At 35.2% G+C, this 19,554-nt stretch overlaps 1 protein-coding gene across 8 annotated transcripts in view; it reads right to left on the bottom strand.

The window, feature by feature from the left end:
- The window catches only part of LOC101887310 (axotactin), a 238,775-nt gene that overhangs the window by 65,159 nt on the left and 154,062 nt on the right, over positions 1-19,554 (bottom strand). For all 8 annotated transcript variants that reach the window (XM_059131289.1, XM_020039625.2, XM_059131292.1 and 5 more), the window contains 2 exons: positions 17,436-17,650; positions 16,902-17,301 (listed from right to left, as the gene is read on the bottom strand). In XM_059131289.1, coding sequence (XP_058987272.1) covers positions 16,902-17,301; positions 17,436-17,650 — 615 coding nt within the window. The remainder of the gene's footprint in view (positions 1-16,901; positions 17,302-17,435; positions 17,651-19,554) is intronic.

Below are 19,554 nucleotides of genomic sequence, written 5' to 3'. Positions count from 1 at the left end.
TGGGCGGAAAAAAGATAAATTTTGTGGTTTGGGCGGATTTTGGGCGGATTTTTTCCATATTGGGTACAAATTTATTTTTCATTGTTTATTTTTACACAATTTAATTTTTTTTATTACTAACTGAATTTTATATATTTTTATTCAGATGAATCGTTATTTATTTTATAGATTTTTGTTAAGTTTTTTAATAATATATATATATAATACATTAGGCTAAAGTCGTGCGGGGCCGACCATGTGATACCCTACAACACTACAATTATTAGAAGCCCCCTCATGTCCAAATCCGTTTTGGAAAATTTCGCTTTTAAAATTATGTCACGGAGCACTGCCCAGATATTACCCTTAGCATTTTGACCAGGGACATTTTCCCAATATTTATGCACTCCGTCGTGTTGTTAGTTGTTGTGTTCCATTTTACGGCTAAATATATTCCAATGGTCATCCAAAATGTCAGAATTCTTCCCTGTGCTTACCTATTTTCTCAGGCGTGTCGATTGTCTCCAATTGTGTGATCAGGATTTTTTTTCTGTTTTTGGTTCATTTAAACCCCTAAATATTTTGCGATCATCTCCAAAAGCAAGAGGCCCCTCTGTGTCTCCAAATTTAGACTCATCTATATGATATTTGGCTATATTCGTCAACGAAATCAGCATAAAACAAGTAAAAAAGCAGTAAGTTCGGCCGGGCCGAACTTTGAATACCCTCCACCATTTGGAACGAATTAGAAAATATTCAAAAAAATAAAATCCATTGAAAATTCTGTTAAAATCTTTAAAATAATAATATCGGAAGGTGCCGATATATGGGGGGATATACGCTATTGTGGACCTTTATAGATAATTCTCTGCCGAGGTATAAAGTGCCCACAAGGAATTACTTGTGTGGATTTTCAGACAATTCCATTGAAAATGTGGCTAATCAAAATACCGAATATCGAGGGTACCGTTGTATGGGGGCTATACGATATCGTGGACCGATATACCCCATCTTCGAACTTGACCTGCCTGCAGACAAAAGAAAGATCTGTGCAAAATTTTAGCTTCCTATCATAATTCGTTTAGACTGTAGCGTGATTACAACAGACGGACGGACGGGCAGACGGACAGACGGACGGGCTAGATCGTCTTAGAATTTTACGCTGATCAAGAATATATATATATACTTTGTTGGTTCTAAAATGATTATTTCGATGAGTTACAAACGGAATGACAAACTTAATATACCCTCCATTCTTTTTTTGGTGGAGGGTATAAAAACCAGAAGTTCGCCTATTGTGTATCGCCTGTAAGTAATGTTGGTATTTTTTTACACAAAAGTATTGGTCCATTCTACCCGCTGTCCTAAGGTCTAACTTTATGCGAGATTTCGTGTCCTTAGGTTTATATTTGGGACCTTTATAACGGCTGCAAAATCAGGAATATTTTGAGTTGCTGGTCCATTTCAACCACTAAATATATTGCGGACATCTTTGAAAACAATAGGCCTTGCCCTTCTGAGCCTAACCATTGTGAAAAATTTCGTGAGAATCGAACGATAATTGCAATCTGTATATAAATAATAACCCTAACCTGTGTTGTATTATAAGTCAATTTGAAAAAATCGCATGCGATAAAAAATATGAAAAAATAACAAAAAAAAAAAAAAAAATACTACAAAATCTATATCAACATCATTATTGGTATCTTTTTATGCGATTTTTTAGTATTTATACTTTAATGCCACAAGGGCAATTGACAAATTTTGTCAAAATCGCTTCAGCCATTCTGAAGATATAAGCATTCTAGCTGACATCCCTTCCCTTTGTATATATACATTGTATATATTTCTCTATATATATCCGATATTTTTACTATCGGCATCTACGTAACGGTCAGAATTGCCCTGTTCGTCTATTTGTGATTTCGCCGGCAGTAACAATATTCGCGGAATGGAATTGACTTTTATTAATCGCAAATGCTATGGTCTACTAAACCACTAAATATTACCCGATGACCATCAAAATTGGAAGGCTTCTGCCCAGTCCAAAGCTCTAGCCCCATGCTAAATTTCGGTCCATTTCAACAACTAAATATTATGCGATCATCTCCAAAAGAAATAGGGTTCTATTCTGACCTTAACCCCAGCTACATTCTAAATTTCGTTAAGATCGGGCCATAATTGCGACCTGTAGAGTGATTACAAATGAACATGGACAGACGGACGGACGAACATACGTAGCTAGATCGACTTAGCTCGGCGAGATAGGAATATCCATATATACTTTCCTATGTGGGAAGCCAATATTTCGTGGTGTTACATAATTTTTCGCCCAATCAAACTTATAATACCCCCAACACATAGTGTTGTAGGGTATAAAAACCTGAATAATAATAATGACTTAAATGTATTTAATACATTGAATTCTTGTATTATATATATATATATATATATATATATATATATATATATATATATATATATATATATATATATATATATATATATAAAACTTGAAGTAAAATAACCAAAAATTTTTATTTTCTCTAATGTATTTAATACATTGAATGTAATAAAACTTGAGTACCTTTTTTATGTATAGTGTAAAATTTTCATTTTCTTACTTGAATACAAACTACATATAAATTATTCAACTTTTTACAGTTTGGGCGGATATGGTCGATTTTGGGCGGTTTTTAGAAAAAATTTGGGCTGAAATAAAAATTTCAAACGGCAACACTGGCTGTGACACAGATTGACTGTGTTGTAAATTGGAACTCGAACACAACCGACGATACGACTCTTTGCCCTGACCAGGCAGTCAGCCAGCCAGCCAGCAATCCAGCCTCTGATGACCATCACCACCACCAATGGTGGTTACCAAAACCAATAACAAAATTATTAAATGCCGGACATGAACTAAAATCTACAAAAATAACACACAGATTGTTTGGGATGTTTGGGATGTGTGTGAGTGTGTGTGTGTGTGCGTATATGTTTGTTTGTATGCCGTTTTGAAAAATGCATTGTATGTGGAAGGAACAGTTTGAAAACATGTAAATGTTGTTTAGAATTGATGCAAATACTATTCAACATTTATGTGTATGTGTAAATACCAGTGAATTGAACAGCAACAACAACAACAACAACGGCAGCAGCACAACACATGTTATTTCGAAAATAATTTAATTTTTGTTTTTGATTTTTTAAGCACTCGTACATGGAATTTTGTATTCGAAATTTTGACATAAAAATTGTCCAAAGAGAGAGAGAGAGAGAGAGGGTGAGAGATTTCTAATTTAAAATTAAGGTCAGTGGTGATTTGAAGCTCCGATGATTGGATGGTGAGGGTGTATGTGTGTGATGTTCAACATTTCAAATGTATCTGCCCTGCATTTTTTGTGAACGAATAAAAATATATATTTAACAAATATTTACGAAATATAAATACCTAGAATATTTTACAAATTTAAGGGGTCTCTTAAATATTTTTCAAAATTTTAGGGAATATATACCTCAATTTTGTTTTTTTAGTTTCTCACACAAAGTCCAATAGAAAATAGTATTAACTTCTTTTTTATGCACTTTTTGGTACTATTTTAGAATTAATTTTTATAATTTTTAAACACTTATGTTAATATTTTTATACTTTTACTAGCTGAACCCCGTGTGCTTTGCCACCCCTTTGTTGGTTTAAAAATAAAATAAAACAAATTCAAAAATTTAAAAAAGCGTAGTTATTGCAATACTTTAATGCGTAAAAAAACAAATAGCTCGGTTTACCAACGTGTAAACATGCCAGGAACAACTGACCATGAGAAAACAAATTTAGTCCGCATACTCGAAGGGTTTGTCCTTCGAATTTATTAATTTCATAGCAAATGCCAAGCGAGCAGGAAACGGCAATTTTTTGAAGTTGAGTGGCATTTTTGTTGCTGTTAGAGAATTTGAGGTAGCAACATATTTCCCGAAAATATATATGGGAAGTACAACCAAACCTCAACCGATTTCAATATAATTTGAAAAATTTAGTTTTGTACCGAATTCCATCAAGTCAGCCAGAATATATATGGGAGTTATATCCAAATATGAATGGATTTGAATATTATTTGACACAGTTTTAATTGTGCCAAATTCCGTCACTCATTCTGAATTTCATTGGAATCAGAATTTCATTGTGAAATCTGCAGTAAATATATACCCAAACCTCAACCGATTTCCATATAATTTGACAAAATTTACTTTAACACCAAATTCCGTCATCCTACTATATTTCATTAAAATCGGAGGTACATCCCGTGTTTGGTGCATCAAATATTTGAAATCGGCCGAGAATATGGGAACTATATCCAAATCTTAACGTGTTTCTAATTAATTATACCCTACAACACTATGTGTTGGGGGTATTATAAGTTTGATTGGGCCAGAATTTATGTAACACCTCGAAATATTGGTTTCCCATATAGGAAAGTATATATGGATCTTCCTAGCTCGCCGAGCTGAGTCGATCTAGCTATGTATGTCCGTCCGTCCGTCTGTTCATGTTAATTTGTAATCACGCTACAGGTCGCAATTATGGCCCGATCCTTACGAAATTTTGCACGAAGGTGGGGTTCGGGTCAGAATAGAACCCTATTTCTTTTGGAGATAATCGCCAAATGTTTAGGGGTTGAAATGTACCAAATACTGAAAAAAATGTCGGATTTTACAGTAGCTATACAGGTCGCAATTATAGACCAATCGACGCGGAATTTCGCATGTAACTAGAGTTTAGGACGGGTGGTCATCGGATAATATTTAGCGGCTAAAATAGACCATATCTTTCTTGTTGAAAAAATTCAAAATTTTTCATTAAACCGTGAGTATTTTAAATCCCGGCGAAATCACAAAGACATCACAAGGTTACTTCTGACCTTTACATTGATGTTAACATCCAACAAATCGGATATATAGCAAAATATGTGCGATATATATGTCTATCAAAGAAGATATGCTTGAAAGATCTCTTGTATGTCGAGAACGGCTAAACTGATTTCGACAGTTCTCATTAATTCAGAATGGCCTCTTCTCAGGAAAGGAAAAACGTCTAAAAAACGCATACAAATATATCTCTAAAGATGAAAATATTGATTTTGTAAAATTTTCTCATATTTTTTCAATTTTGTCATATTTTTGGCATATTTTCATTTTGAATTAAACATTTGGTAATATTTCTACAGCTAACAAAACTAAGTAGTTAGGATATTAGGATATCATATACAGATCGCATTTATGGCCCGATCCTTACGAAATTTTGCATGGAGATAAAATGAGGGTCAGAATAAAAGCCTATTCTTTTTGGAGATGATCGCCATATATTTAGGGGTTGAAATGGACCAAAAAACTGCAAAATTATCAGCAGGTCGTAATTATGGGGGTTACCGGACATTGCAAAAGCCAAGCAGATTTGGATGGCCATCCAAAAATATTCAATGTGTGAAGGAGTTTGCCAACTTTTGTAGACAAAATAGGAAAATGTCCATTCTAGTGACTTATTTGGAGAATTCACAAATACAGGAAAGACGCACTTCTGACTATTTCGTTAACGCTGATTTCGTTGAAGAATATAGTCAAATGTCAAATGTCATCAAAATCATATAGATGCGTTTCAGTCAAAAAACAATAATAAATGTTAATCTTTTGCCACTTCTGAGAGATTATAGGTCTTTGGGAAATATCGGTTCCAGATCTAGGAAGACCATTTAAGTGCATCTACCAATAAATTGGAAATGAGCAAATTAGTTTAAGTTGCTATTATTTGAACATTAGAGAACGAATTCTGATGGTTTTCTTTTATTATTTGTCACAATATCTTGTGGAATTCTTTCGAGTATCTCGCCTATATAAACTGTATCGTTTATTATAGTGTTGTAGGGTATTCAACGGTCGGCCCCGCTCGACTGTAGCCTTTGCTTACTTGTTTTCGTACTATTGTTGGGTTTCTTATAAAGGTTTCTTGTAGAAGTATAATTTTTCATTCTTGCTAGAGCTTCTTTTACAGCAGAACTTTTCGAATTATCGCTCGACTTCTTATTAAGATAACTTGCAGTCTCTTAACGTTGAATCCTTTCGTTTCATTGATTGAGTAATTATCAAGGTGTTTTGCAGTAGAATACTCCCGTATCCATTCCTCAGTACTTATTAAGGTATCTTGTATTATAAACCTTTAATATCCATGATAAGAGTTCTTATTTAGGCCTCTTTTGATAAAATATTTTCGTATCCTTGCTGGTGTATTAGTATTACTTGAGGTCTGTAACAATAGAAACATTCCGCATGCCAACTAAATTCCCTATTAGGGAATCTAGAAGTGGAATCCATCGTGATTAGCAATTTTGCTGCATATTCTATTCGTATCCTTGTTAGTGTACTTATTGAGGTGTTGTCCATTACAAAGGCCCTCGGCAATAAATCCTTTTTATCTCTAATACAAAGAAATCCGTTATGAGTCATAAAACCACGACGAGCTTATTTTAGTTGGAAAATCAAAAATAGTGCTGTTAATAAAATCCATTCGCAATAGCCCTTTGATGAGTTCACGTGTTTTAAAGATATTTGATCTTTATTAATAAACTAATATAGGAAAAGGCTACATAAAATGTAGTTTATATTTCCCCAACTATTAGCCGATGTATAAAAATATCATCATGTCTGTGTGCCTGACTACGTGCAATGTATTGGAAGTCCCCAGTGCTCTCATTTTACCCTTTAACTACTGTAATCAATATTTCATATCACACATCAATCAATTGACGCTTTTTTTTTAATTTAAAATATTACTATCTACCCACATGCACACAAACGTTTCCCTGCCCCGCTCTCTGGAATTTTGATTTTATCACCGCCTCATATCATAATAAGTATTCATTCCCATCCAGGCCATAAATTCATGTGGTTATTTTTTATGGAACCATTATCTGATCGTATATATTTTTATATAGATATGGGTCTCCACCGCTGGCTTGCATCGTTAACACCACTTCGTATTGTGATTTTCAGGCAGCCAGCCAGCCAGTCAGCCACAACAACAGCATAATATAGTGATGCTCGGTAACGAAAAGAACAAGTCACTGACACCTTGACTTTTCCTGCCGTGGTTACCTGCCGTGATTGATGTCCTTATTTATGGTTCGTTGCAATTTCAAGAGAACGGCATACCGCCAATGGACACTTGAAGTCAACAGATGTTGTTGCACACACTTTTCAGTTAGTTCGGTAAACACATGAATAAACACGAGCCAGCAGAGATACATACAAACACATACACATAGATTTACACGTTTATATTGTGGCAACTATTATTTCGTGTCAATTTTTTATGTGTGTATTAGAGTGGCGGAGTAGAAGTTTGGCTTTAAAAAAAAGTCAATTTCGTGGACCTGTTCGTCAGCTGAGAAAAGTCCCGTAATTTTTATACCCTCCACCATACTATGGAGGGTATATTAATTTTGTCATTCCGTTTGTAACTCCTCGAAATACTCATGTCAGACCCAACAAAGTATATATATTCTTGATCAGCGTAAAATTCTAAGACGATTTATCGATGTCCGTCTGTGTGTCTGTCTGTCTGTTTGTCTGTCTGTCCGTCTGTCTGTCTGTTGTAATTACGGTATCTTTCGAACAAATTGAGATAGAATGCTAAATTTTTTCAGAAATGTATATTATGCCAGTAGGCAGGTTAAGTTCGTAAATGGGCCATGTAGGTCCAAGTTATCATATAGCCCCCATATAACGTTACCTCCCCGATATTCGGTATTTTGATGATTTTAGCGACATTATTTACCGGAATTGTTTCAAATTTGGCATTTGAAGTTCATAATGGATACTACAGCCTAAGACAGAAAATTATCTGTGTAGGTCCACGTCTTCGCATAGCCCTCATACAACGGTACATCTCGATATTCGGTATTTTGATGATTTTAGCGACATTATTTACCGGAATCGTTTCAAATTTGGGATTTGAAGTTCGTAATGGATACTACATCCTAAGTAAAAATTATGAACCATGTAGGTCCACGTCTTCATATAGCCCCCATATAACGGTACCCCCGATATTCGGTATTTTGATGATTTTAGCGACATTATTTAACGGAATCATTCCAAATTTGGTATTTGAAGTTCGTAATAGATTCAGCAGCAGCATTAAATAAAAAATGGGTCATGTAGGTCTACGTCTTCGTATAGTCCCCATATACCGTACCCCCCGATATTCAGAATTTTGATGATTTTAACGACATTATTTACCGGGATTGTTTCAAATTTCGCATGTGAAGTTCGTAATGGATACTGCAGCCCATGTCAGAAAATTCTCTGTGCAGGTTCACGTCTTCGTATAGACCCCATATAACGGTACCCCCTATATTCGGTATTTTGATGAGTTAAGCTACATTATAAACAGATTTTTCTTCAAGTTTCGCATTTAAATATTGTGATAACTTATGACAAAAGTTGCCTATGCAGGTCCACGTCGTCGTATAGACATTCGGTATTTTTAATATTTTAACAGAATTTTTGGAAATAGTCAAATTTGTACCAAATGGTGGAGGGTATTAAAAGTTCGGCCCGGCCGAACTTACAGCTTTTTTACTTGTTTTTTTTTATAGAATTTCTATAAAAGTTCTTTCAATAGAAGATTTGTAGAACGTGTTCTTTGTATAGAGTTCAGTTAATGATCTTCTTTGCATAGACAACATATGAAAGTTGTTTTTATTAAAGACCTCTAAAAGCTCTTCTACCTATAGAAGACTTCTAAAAGCTCTTCTGCCTATAAATGACCAGCCAATGTTCTTCGGTTTCTGGAAGACTATAAAAAGCCATTTCTCTATTGAAAACCTCAAAAGTTCTTTAGTTTATGGAAAATATGTAAAAGCTCCTTTTTCTACAGAAGATTTGTAAAAACTACTCTTTCGGTAGTAGACTGATAGAAGCTCTTTTGTTCATGGACAACACCTATAAAAGATCTGTTCATTAAAAATCCATAAAAGTTCTTATATGTATAAAAGACTTGTAAAAGCTAATAGAAGTATTTAGTCTTTGTATATAGAAGCTACTCTTTCTCAAAAAGTCTTGTAAATGAAGACTATGAAAAGCTCTTCTATGCACAATTGCACAATTAATTTGAAATCGGATAAAAATATATATAATCGCAACCGATCTCGATAAAATTTGGCAAAGATATTTCTGACCTGTATTTGATATATTTCCCTGAATATCGTTGTTACGGAGTGCATACTACGGCTGTGGGTAACAAATATAACAAATCGGATGAACAGTATATATGAGAGCTATAGCTATATCTTAATTGATCTTCACCAAATTTGACATACTAGCTTCTAGACTCAATTTGGTCGTAAGTGCCAAATTTCATCCAATTTGAGCAAATATTAGACGTTTGGTGCACAAACAAAGGTAAATCGGACGAAATTATATATGGGAGCTATATTCAAATCTGAACCAATCCCGATAAAATTTAGCAAATGTATTTCTGAGCTGTATTTGATATATTTCCCCAAATGTTGTTGTTACAGAATGCATATTACGGCTGCGGAGGACAAAAATAACAAATCGGATGAACAATATATATGGGAGCTATAGCTATATCTGAACCGATTTCGATCAAATTTGGCATACTTATTTTCAGGTCTAATCTGATCGTACGTGCACAATTCCATGCCCTTCGGACTGATATTACACGTTTGGTGCACAATAAAAGGCAAATCGGAGGAAGATATATATGGGAGCTATATCTAAATTTTGACCGATTATCTCCAATTTCAATAGGGTCCGTCCTTGGGCCAAACAAATGATTTGTGCAAAATTTCATCTGGATAGGGCAATAAATGCGAACTTTGTTTACAAAAATTCATGTACGGACAGACGGACATGAATAAATCGACTCAGAATGTGATTCTATGCAGATCATCAAAAGGAACTATGGGTCTATCTCGTTTCCTTTTGCCTGTTACAAACAAATGCACAAGGACATAATACCCTGACCACATTGTGGTGTAGGGTATAATAAATGCTATGTATTGGACAAATGGAGCGAGCTAAAATTCCGAAATTTGGAATAAGAGTCACTGATAGATTGGAAAATTATACGAAGCTTCTAAAACGGTATAATTTGAACAGATACTAAATATTACTAATATTAAAATACTGAAGAAAAAGGGATGAAATCTTGAAATCTGATAAACATGTCAATTTTGGTGTCTGTGATTAAGACATGGAGGTGGTTTTCAAATTTGTACTATAATTGTAAAAAAAGTACTAGTGCTACTAAATGGGGCATTGGATAAAGGGATAGGACTGAAATCCAGAAAATTGGTATTGTGGTCTCGGAGATAAAAAAACTACAACAAAGTCAAACGCCATCATTTCTACATTTTCTTTTTAAATGTTGCTGAATGAAAGTAAAAAAATGTCGAAAATAGCATCAAATTTTAGAATAATTTAATACTCCAGACACAGTAGAACAACGGATTGGTAGCCGGAGATTATGGTGGCCATTATGCGCTGGAAATGAAGCGAGGAACCTAATTTTGCAACCATTCTTGGGTGGCGCGTTCTGAGTGCGATGGTGCTAAATCCTGTTTGAATGTCCAATGTCTGCGAATATTTTTGCGATAATATTCGATGGAGGGCAACCCTGGGCTGTTATGGCGGCCCACACCATCACCATGGCCGGCGCTTGAGTTCTGGTGGCCAACCAAAGTTGCACATTTTCAGCTGACCTCTTTGGCAAGTAAACACGATCAGTTTTATTTGTTTACAAACTGATGTACAACGAATGTTTTCTCATCGGAGAAAATCAATTTCAGTAGTTCACCACTTTCGGCCAAGCAAAACAACACTTTAGCTTCTTTTAGTCTGTTTTATATCTGTTGCTGTGTAAGTTTTTACACTTTTTGGAATTTCAATGGGTTTACCCCAAACTCTAATATCCTCCTCGGTAAACATTTTCCCATTATTCTTTCCTTTTCCTTTATACTTTAGTACGATGTATGAAGTATTGATAAAAAATTGTTGTCAAACTGAACAAATTTGAATTTGAGTGCTAACAGGGCCTAACACAAACGATGAAGTATATGTAGTTTAGGTATAAAAGCTCTACTGTCTGAATGTAGAAGGTCTTCTATGTATAATATAACTGTAAATGGTCTTCTGTTCACAAACGACCTATAAATGTTGTACGGACTGTAGAAGACTTGTAATAGCCCCTCTTTATTTAGAACACATTAAGTGTCTTGTATGTATAAACTACAGGTAATAGGTCATCTGTTAATAAACGACCTATAGTCTGCATTCTACAGAAGACCATTAAAAGCTCTTACAAAACTCATAAAAAACTTTCTCTCTATGAAAGACCTCTAAATGGTCTTCATCCATAGAAGATCTGCAAACGTTTATCTTTCTATAGTCTACTAGTAAAATACGTTATATTTATAGAAGTCTTATAAAAGTTTTTGTTTTTCTTTAGAAAAAATGTAAAAGCTTTTTTATCTACTGAAGACTTGAAGAATGTCTTTTGTTTTCCTTGAAAGCTCTTTTTCCTGCAAGCAAAGCTCTTCTTTCTATAGGAGTCCATTTAAGAGTCTTCAGAAAATTGGGTTCCTTGGGTGATCTGTAAAAATCCTCATGTCATAGAATATCGATGACGGGTCATCTATCTGTAAGAGTATTTGAAATTCCCCCTCCCCTCCTCTCCTCTCCATTCCTTTTTATACCCTCCACCATACTATGGAGGGTATATTAACTTTGTCATTCCGTTTGTAACTCCTCGAAATACTCACGTCAGACATAACGAAGTATATATATTCTTGATCAGCGTAGAATTCTAAGTCGATTTAGCGATGTCCGTCTGTCTGTCCGTCTGTCTGTCTGTTGTAATCACGCTATCTTTCGAACGAATTGAGATACAAGGCTAAAATTTTGCACAAAGGTTTATTTTTACAGTAGGCAGGTTAAGTTCGTAAATGGGCCATGCAGGTCCACGTTTTCATATAGCCCCCATATAACGGTACCTCCCGATATTCGGTATTTCGATGATTTTAGCGACATTATTCACCGGGATAGTTTCAAAATTTGGTATTTGAGGTTCGCAATGGATACTACAGCCTAAGACGAAAAATTGTCTGTTCAGGTCCACGTCTTCGTATAGCCTCTCTATAACGGTACCTCCCTATATTCGGTATTTTTGTGATTTTAGCGTCTTTATTCACCAACATTTTTTCAAATTACGCATTTAGAGTTCGTAATGGAAATTCCAGTCTGTGACCGAAAATTGTCTATGCAGGTCCAGGTCTTCGTATAGGCCCCATATACCAGTACCTCCCTATATTCGGTATTTTGACGAGTTTAGTTACAATACTCACCGAAGATGTTTGAAATGTCGTATTTGAAGTTCGTAATGGATGCTACAGAATATGACAAAAAATTGTCTTCGCACAGCTCCGATATAACGGTACCTCCCTATATTCTATACTTTGATGATTTTAGCTACATTATTCGCGTTTATTTCAAGTTCCGAATTTGAATTTGGTAATGACTCATGACAAATAATGCCACGTCGTATAGGCACCAATATAACGTCAATATTCGGTATTTTTAAAATTTTACCAAAATTTTTTCAGGATTTTATTTCCAAATTCGTTCCAAATGGTGGAGGGTATTCAAAGTTCGGCCCGGCCGAACTAACTGCTTTTTAACTTGTTATTGTTTTAATTCCCATTTATTTGGTCCACTCTAATTTAAGTCACAGCTCATTGTCATTCCGGCAGATATATGTATGCAAAAGATGCATTTTATAGTTGTGACCCCATATTAACTACCCACATTTTAAGGCTAGCTTCGAGGCGATATTACAACAGCAACAACAACTGCCATGATGCTGCTACTTCTGCTGATGTGTTGTCGTTATGGTAAAAATATTTTTAACATTAATTATACAAGTGTTTTACATAAATTTTCAAGTGGTTACTGGACATCAACTGCACTCCATAATATGGAATAAAATACCACACACGAACACACACACATACACATGTGCACATCACGAAACTCGCCGCATGCATGACTGAACGTGGCAGGTGGCACTGATGTAAATGAATATCACCATCTAGTGGCTCATGGCTGAATGGCTTCAAGCCATGCAGGAAACAGCAAACAATATGAACTGGCTGGCTAGCTGGCTGACTGACTGACCTGACCGTCCTGTCTTTGCAAAGGACTTCTTTAAACTACTCGTATATTGAAAATCAAAAATTGGAAATAAAATTTGCAAAGTAATTGAACATTTTTGGTTGATTAATATTCGAGTTTTTTTTGTTGTTTTTGGCTCCATTACTACGCGATTATTTTTGCAAATTTTTTTTGCGATGCGTGATTGGATTTTTTCCTATCCCCGGTAATAACCACAACATATAATTGAGTAATCCAATAATGATGACATATTGCATGGAAATTGTATTACACTCTCAATTAATCACAATCGTCATGGTATTACAAAAAAAAAAAAAATTGAAAATTAAAAATAAATAAATATGTATGTCACACGGATTGACTGGATCAAATGTTAAGCACTCAATTTTAATATGCCACGGAGGAGATCAGAATATGAAATGGTGCTAATTAGGTTTGTATTAAAATGCGTGAAGTAGGAAAATTATATAGTTAACAGGGTCGACTATGTGATATGTTACACTACTACGCCACACCGTTTTTGCTGAGGGAGAAAAATTGCGAAAAATAAAACCAGTTAAAAAGTATCAGTCGGTTTAGCCGACAGATGTATATCCTCTGCCCAATGCTCGATTATTGAAATATATTTTGATTTCTGTTACGATTATTCAAATTTTTAACCCCTCTATGGAGTAGTTTCCAACTGTTGTCCATCTTACCTAAATAAATATGATATAAATATTGCGACGTGCCAGGTTTGGACCATATTGGTTACTTCCTTCACTTTACATGAGATATTCGATAATTTTTAGAAAATTTTAAAGTGTGCGTGAACTATCAGATATATTCGATCGAATTATTCCATTTTAATACTTCATCTAATACAGACAAAAATATTGGTATGGGCAAAATTACAAGTAAATCGAAGATTTATATTCAATTTTATGCGGAATCATAAACTCCATACTCATCACAGGTTTCTGGTTGAGAGAAATTTTTACTTGTAAAAAATCGCTGACGTGTTTCGCAAGTTATGAAAAAAAAAGTATTGAAAATTTATACCCTTTGTGGGTGAGGTATCGGAAGGGGTTCGCAAATATGTTGCATGTGTGAAATTTGAGGAGAGCTGGATTCTTAAATCGAATTAGCGTTTGTTTTTCAAAACAAACGCTTTGAGCGTTTTGTTTTTTAAATTTTGAACCCTATGTGGGGGAGGTACCAGAAGAAATGGTCCAATTTCTACCATATTTACAACAGATCTTGTGTTGATGGAAACATTGTGATATCTGTCCAAGTCTGAATGGAATCGGATATTAATTTCACATTTTATGAGTTTCATGAATATTCAAAATGTTGACCCTTTGTGGGGATGGTACCAGAAAGAGAAGACCTATATTTCCCATCCTCACAGCAGATATTGTGTTAGTAAAAATAATGGAATGTTTGAAATATGAAGAGAACCGGTTGTTTGTTTTGAATTTTATAATCGTTTTGGTTATTTTGGATTGTCCCTTTGTGCAGGAGGTACCAGAAGGAATGGTCCGATCTCTACCATCTTTATTACAGATCTTGTGTTGATAGAAATATTGGGTTGTGCCAAGTCTGAATGGAATGGTATGTTAATTTCGTGTTTTATGGGTTTCATGAATATTCAAAATGTTGACCCTTTGTGGGGGGAGGTACCAGAAAAAAAGACCGATATATCCCATGTTTACAGCAGATCTTGTGTTAGTAAATATAATGGGATGTGTGAAATATGAAGAGAACCGGAAGCTTATTTTGGATCTTATAATCGTTTTGGTTGTTCAAAACTTTGGCCGTTTGTGGTAAAGGTATCAAAAGGAAAGGTCCGGTCTCTACCATCTTTATAACAGATCTTGTGTTTAGTTTCATGGATATTCAAAATGTTGACCCCTTGTAGAGGTACCAGTAGGAGTAGACCAATATAATCCATCTTCATATCAGACCTTGGGTTAGTAAGAATATTGTGATTTGTGTGATTTGAAGACAATCGGACTCTTACGTCACATTTTCTAAGAGTTATAATTATTCAAAATGTTGACCCTTTGGGGGGGAGGAGGTACTTGATTGAGTGTTCCGATATTGTCCATTTTCATACCTGACCTAGAACTGAAGTAAATATTAGGATTTGCAAAGTTGGAGCAAAACCGGATTATCCTTTCTCTTTCTGTGCAGCAAAATATTTTTTTGAAATCGTTTGCGGGAGAAGTACCAAAAGGTGTGAACCGATGTTGCCCATCTCCGAACTAGATCTGAGTTTGACAGTAATATTATTCTGTACCAAGTTTTGATGAAGTTGGATACTCCCTTCGAGAGTTATCGCTCACATCAGCCAGACAGACGGACATCGCTAGATCGACTCCAAATGTCCTGAAAAGGATTTAGTCCAAAGAGACTTAGGGTCTAAAACGTTATTTCTATGAGGCACTCTTTGGTCGTATCAAATTATTCATACCCTTTATAGCCCAATGACTGATAAAAAAGTTGAAAAATACTTCATATAAAACTATTATATTCAAATACGAAAATACGAAACTTGAAAAAATAATCGGTGAATTATGTAGCTTAAATTATCAAAATACCGAATATGGGGAGGTACCGTTATTTTGGGGCTATACGAAGGCCTAGAACTTCTAATACGAAATTTCAAACAATATTGGTAAATATTATACCTAAAATCGTCAAAATACCGAATATAGGGAGATACTGATATAAGGGGCCTATACGCAATCGCAATTTTCTGTCGTAGGCTTTAGTACTTATTAGGAACTCTAAATACGAAATTTGAAACAATTCCGGGTGAATTATGTCCCTAAAATCATAAACATTCCGAATATCTGAGGTACCATTGTATACGATATCGTGGACCCATATAGACGATTCTCTTCTAGGGTGTAAAGTACTTAAAAATAACTCCTTGTGTGGATTTTTAGACAACTCCATTAAAAAAGGCAGCTAAAATCATCAAAATGCTGAATATAGGGAGGTACCGTTATTTGGGGGATATACGGTGTCGTCGACCTATATGGACAATACTCTTCCAGGGGGTAAAGTACTTAAAAAGAACTTTTTGTGTGGATTTACCGTGGACCGATATAGACAATACTCTTCCAGGGGGTAAAGAACTCAGAAAGAACCTATTGTGTGGATTTATCGTGGACCGATGTAGCCAATCCGCGAACTTGTCCTGCTTGCAGACAAAACATTGATTTATGCAAAATTTTAGCTTCCTATCTTAATTTGTTTTGACTCTATCGTGATTACAACTGCTAAAATGCGAAATAAACAACCGATGCTTCTTTAAATTTCACACAACGTAGTACTTCCACCTTCATTGGATGTAGTGTGAAAATGGGACTTATCGGTCTACGTCTAGTATCCTATTTTAAATAACACTGTGCGACAAATTAAATATTTTTCCAACATTACATTAAAAATCCAGTAGATTATGAAAATATAACTAAAACTAGAAGACACGTGTATTGGCGCTTTGAAAATTAACATCGAAAAGTGACCTCCCCTTTTAGATATTCAGATTAAGCTCCCTTAGATGCCGTGCATTTAAGGTATATAGTGTCTTCAGCCGTACTACGGATAACAATTTTTATCCTTGGTATCAGCTGAATAACTGAATGCCTCCTTCGTTGTTTACTTAACAACAACAACAATGAGCTAGTACTTACGCTGTGGCTCCGCCAATATACATACTGCCCTCGAACGGACCGAATTCCTCTTCGGGCAATAGATCAACCATTTGATAGTCGGTATTTATCATGAAACGGACATGATACTGATTATAGTCAATCCATATTTTATGCCATTCGCCGCCATTTAACTTGCGATGCGAGTTAATTACCAACTCTCGGGTGGTTCCAGTGCTCAGGGTGAAATTGAATGTCAATTGATAGTCACCGGTCAGGGCGACCATAAAGGAGGGATGATACGGTCGTATGGCTGGTTGGAATAATAATATGGCCTTTTCGCCTGTGGTACGGAACGAAAAGGCAATATCGCCTTTGCGCCAGCCAGGTACTTCGATGTACGATTGGGAGGTGGTAAATGTCACCACATAGCGTTGGGTATCTGCAATGAAGAAATAAAAGAGAGGTGGGGGACAATGAGGAAATGTGCCAAAAATGAGTTTGCATTGCCAAAACATTGTTGTTAATCAAGTCGGTGGGTGGGTGTTTGGGTGGTTGGGCTTCAGTCATACTCACTTGTCTCGACACACTCCAAAGGCCCCAATGTTATTCTGCCCTGAGCTTCGTCGTCCAAATCCTTTTGTTGCAGGAAGTACATGTGTGTAATGCCTAAGCTATGCGGTTCCCGGTAGTAGCCCTCATCCGAATACCATTTATTTTCCTTAACATCACAGTTGCATGATTGATTGGGATCCACACATGTTTTGTTAACAGAGCACGGACATGCACCTCTGGAAAGTAAACAAGAATTCATGGCAAATGAAATAGAAAACAACAGCAGAAAAAAAAACCAAACAGATTGAAGAAAGATGAATAAAAAAATAAAATCGGAACAAAAGTTCTGCAGTTTTTTTGTTTTGAGAAAGTAAGAAAACAAATAATGTGCAGTGAGAAAAATATGTAACGAAAGAATCAGGGAGTCGGTTTGATTTCGAATGAATCAGGTGTGCAATGTGCATTTTTTTATTTGAAATATCAAAATGGGGTTGTTATAAAAAATGACTTTTTGAAATATTCCTAAACTATTTTCGCTGTGTATAGCTGCGTTAGATACGTAAAAATTTATAGTTTATAGCCAATGAATATAAGCAATCACAGCTATATATCACAAAACTGCTTAAATTGTCTGCACTGTGGAACAAAATGTATAAAATTGGTGACAAGGACTTCGATATTTTGCACAGCTACCCAGTAAACAATTTTTGCCGAATTCGGTCCGATTTCTGTCAGAATCTCTGAAAAAATGTCCGATTCTGATTCCGAATTCCTTCCGATTTCGGTACGAAAGTTGTATGGACGTGGTCACCGAATTCGGAAAGATTTTCTGAAAAAAATCTGAAAAAATATTAGATTTTCTGGACGAATTCGGTCCGAATTCGGTGAAAATTCTTGAAAAAATAGGAGAAAAAATTAGATTTTCGGAAAAGATTCGGAGGACAACTCCGAATTTCTGAAAGAAATCGGGCAGAATTCGTCTGGAAATTCGGCGGAATATTCAGATTTTCTAAAAGAAATCGGTCAGAATTCGAAAGAAAATTCGGAATAAAATTCAGATTTTCTGAAAAAAAAAACGCTCAGAATTCGGGAGAAAGTTCCGATTTTCTGAAAGAAATCGTTCAGAATTCGGAAGAAATATCGAAAAAATCGTCACACCACTTAAAAATGCAAAAAAAAAAAACACATATTTATTTAAAAAACAAACAATTTATTTCGAGTTTCGTAAAAATGTAGTTTAAATATTACATCTATAATACATTTACATTATAAATATTATGTATGTAGTTGTTTTTGCAATTTTTTTCCATCATGTTTTTTTGGGAACGAAAGAGAAAGAGGCTGATTCACAACAACAACAAAACGCACATTTTTACAACGGAAAATCTAACAGTTCACAATAACAAATAGCATTTTTGCTTTGCGCTTTGTTGTTGTTGAGATCTTGAAATGAATGATCACAACAACAACTACTATGGGAGAGAATGTGTCAAACCACCACCATCCGTTTACATGTGGAAGAGAATATGCGAGAGCAATAGACAATCTACTCTCTCCGTTTGTACATTTTTCGAGTTTTTTTTCGCTTAAAAACACAGGAAAATGTGCAGAAATTCTAAAAAAAAACGTTTAGAAAATCGGACCAATTTCTATCAGAAATTTCTGAAAAAAACGTCAGAAATTTCGGAAAAAAATCTAAAATCAGAGCAGTCGGAAAAAATTGTTTACTGGGTAACTTCAGTGTTTCTACCCAACACCACATAGTGGTAAGGGTATTAGTCTCTGTGGATTTGTTTGTAACATGGAGAAATAAATTTGGTATTTTGTGAAGGTATTTATTTTGGTATCTTGATTTGAAATGTAGAGGTAGTTCTGGGAAATGTGTACTTTAATTGAACGAAAAGTACTTGGTGGTACTACATTTCCTATTGGGTGAAAAAAAGACCTGGAATCCCACATTTGATATAGAGGACTCTGTTGGTATCTGGAACTGAGATGTGGAGGTGGTTTTGGAAATGTGTACTGTGCGAAAAGTACTAAATGGTACTAAATTTGGTGTTAGGTGAAGGGATAGAGTTGGAATCCCAAATTTGATATAGAGGTCTCGGTAGTTGAGAGAAGGAGCTATAATTGTACTAAA

Source organism: Musca domestica, unplaced genomic scaffold (assembly GCF_030504385.1).
Source record: "Musca domestica strain aabys unplaced genomic scaffold, Musca_domestica.polishedcontigs.V.1.1 84, whole genome shotgun sequence".
In the NCBI taxonomy this organism is placed as follows: Eukaryota; Metazoa; Arthropoda; class Insecta; order Diptera; family Muscidae; genus Musca; species Musca domestica.
Note: the sequence above shows the minus strand (reverse complement) of the source record. Positions and strands in the feature narration are given on the sequence as shown.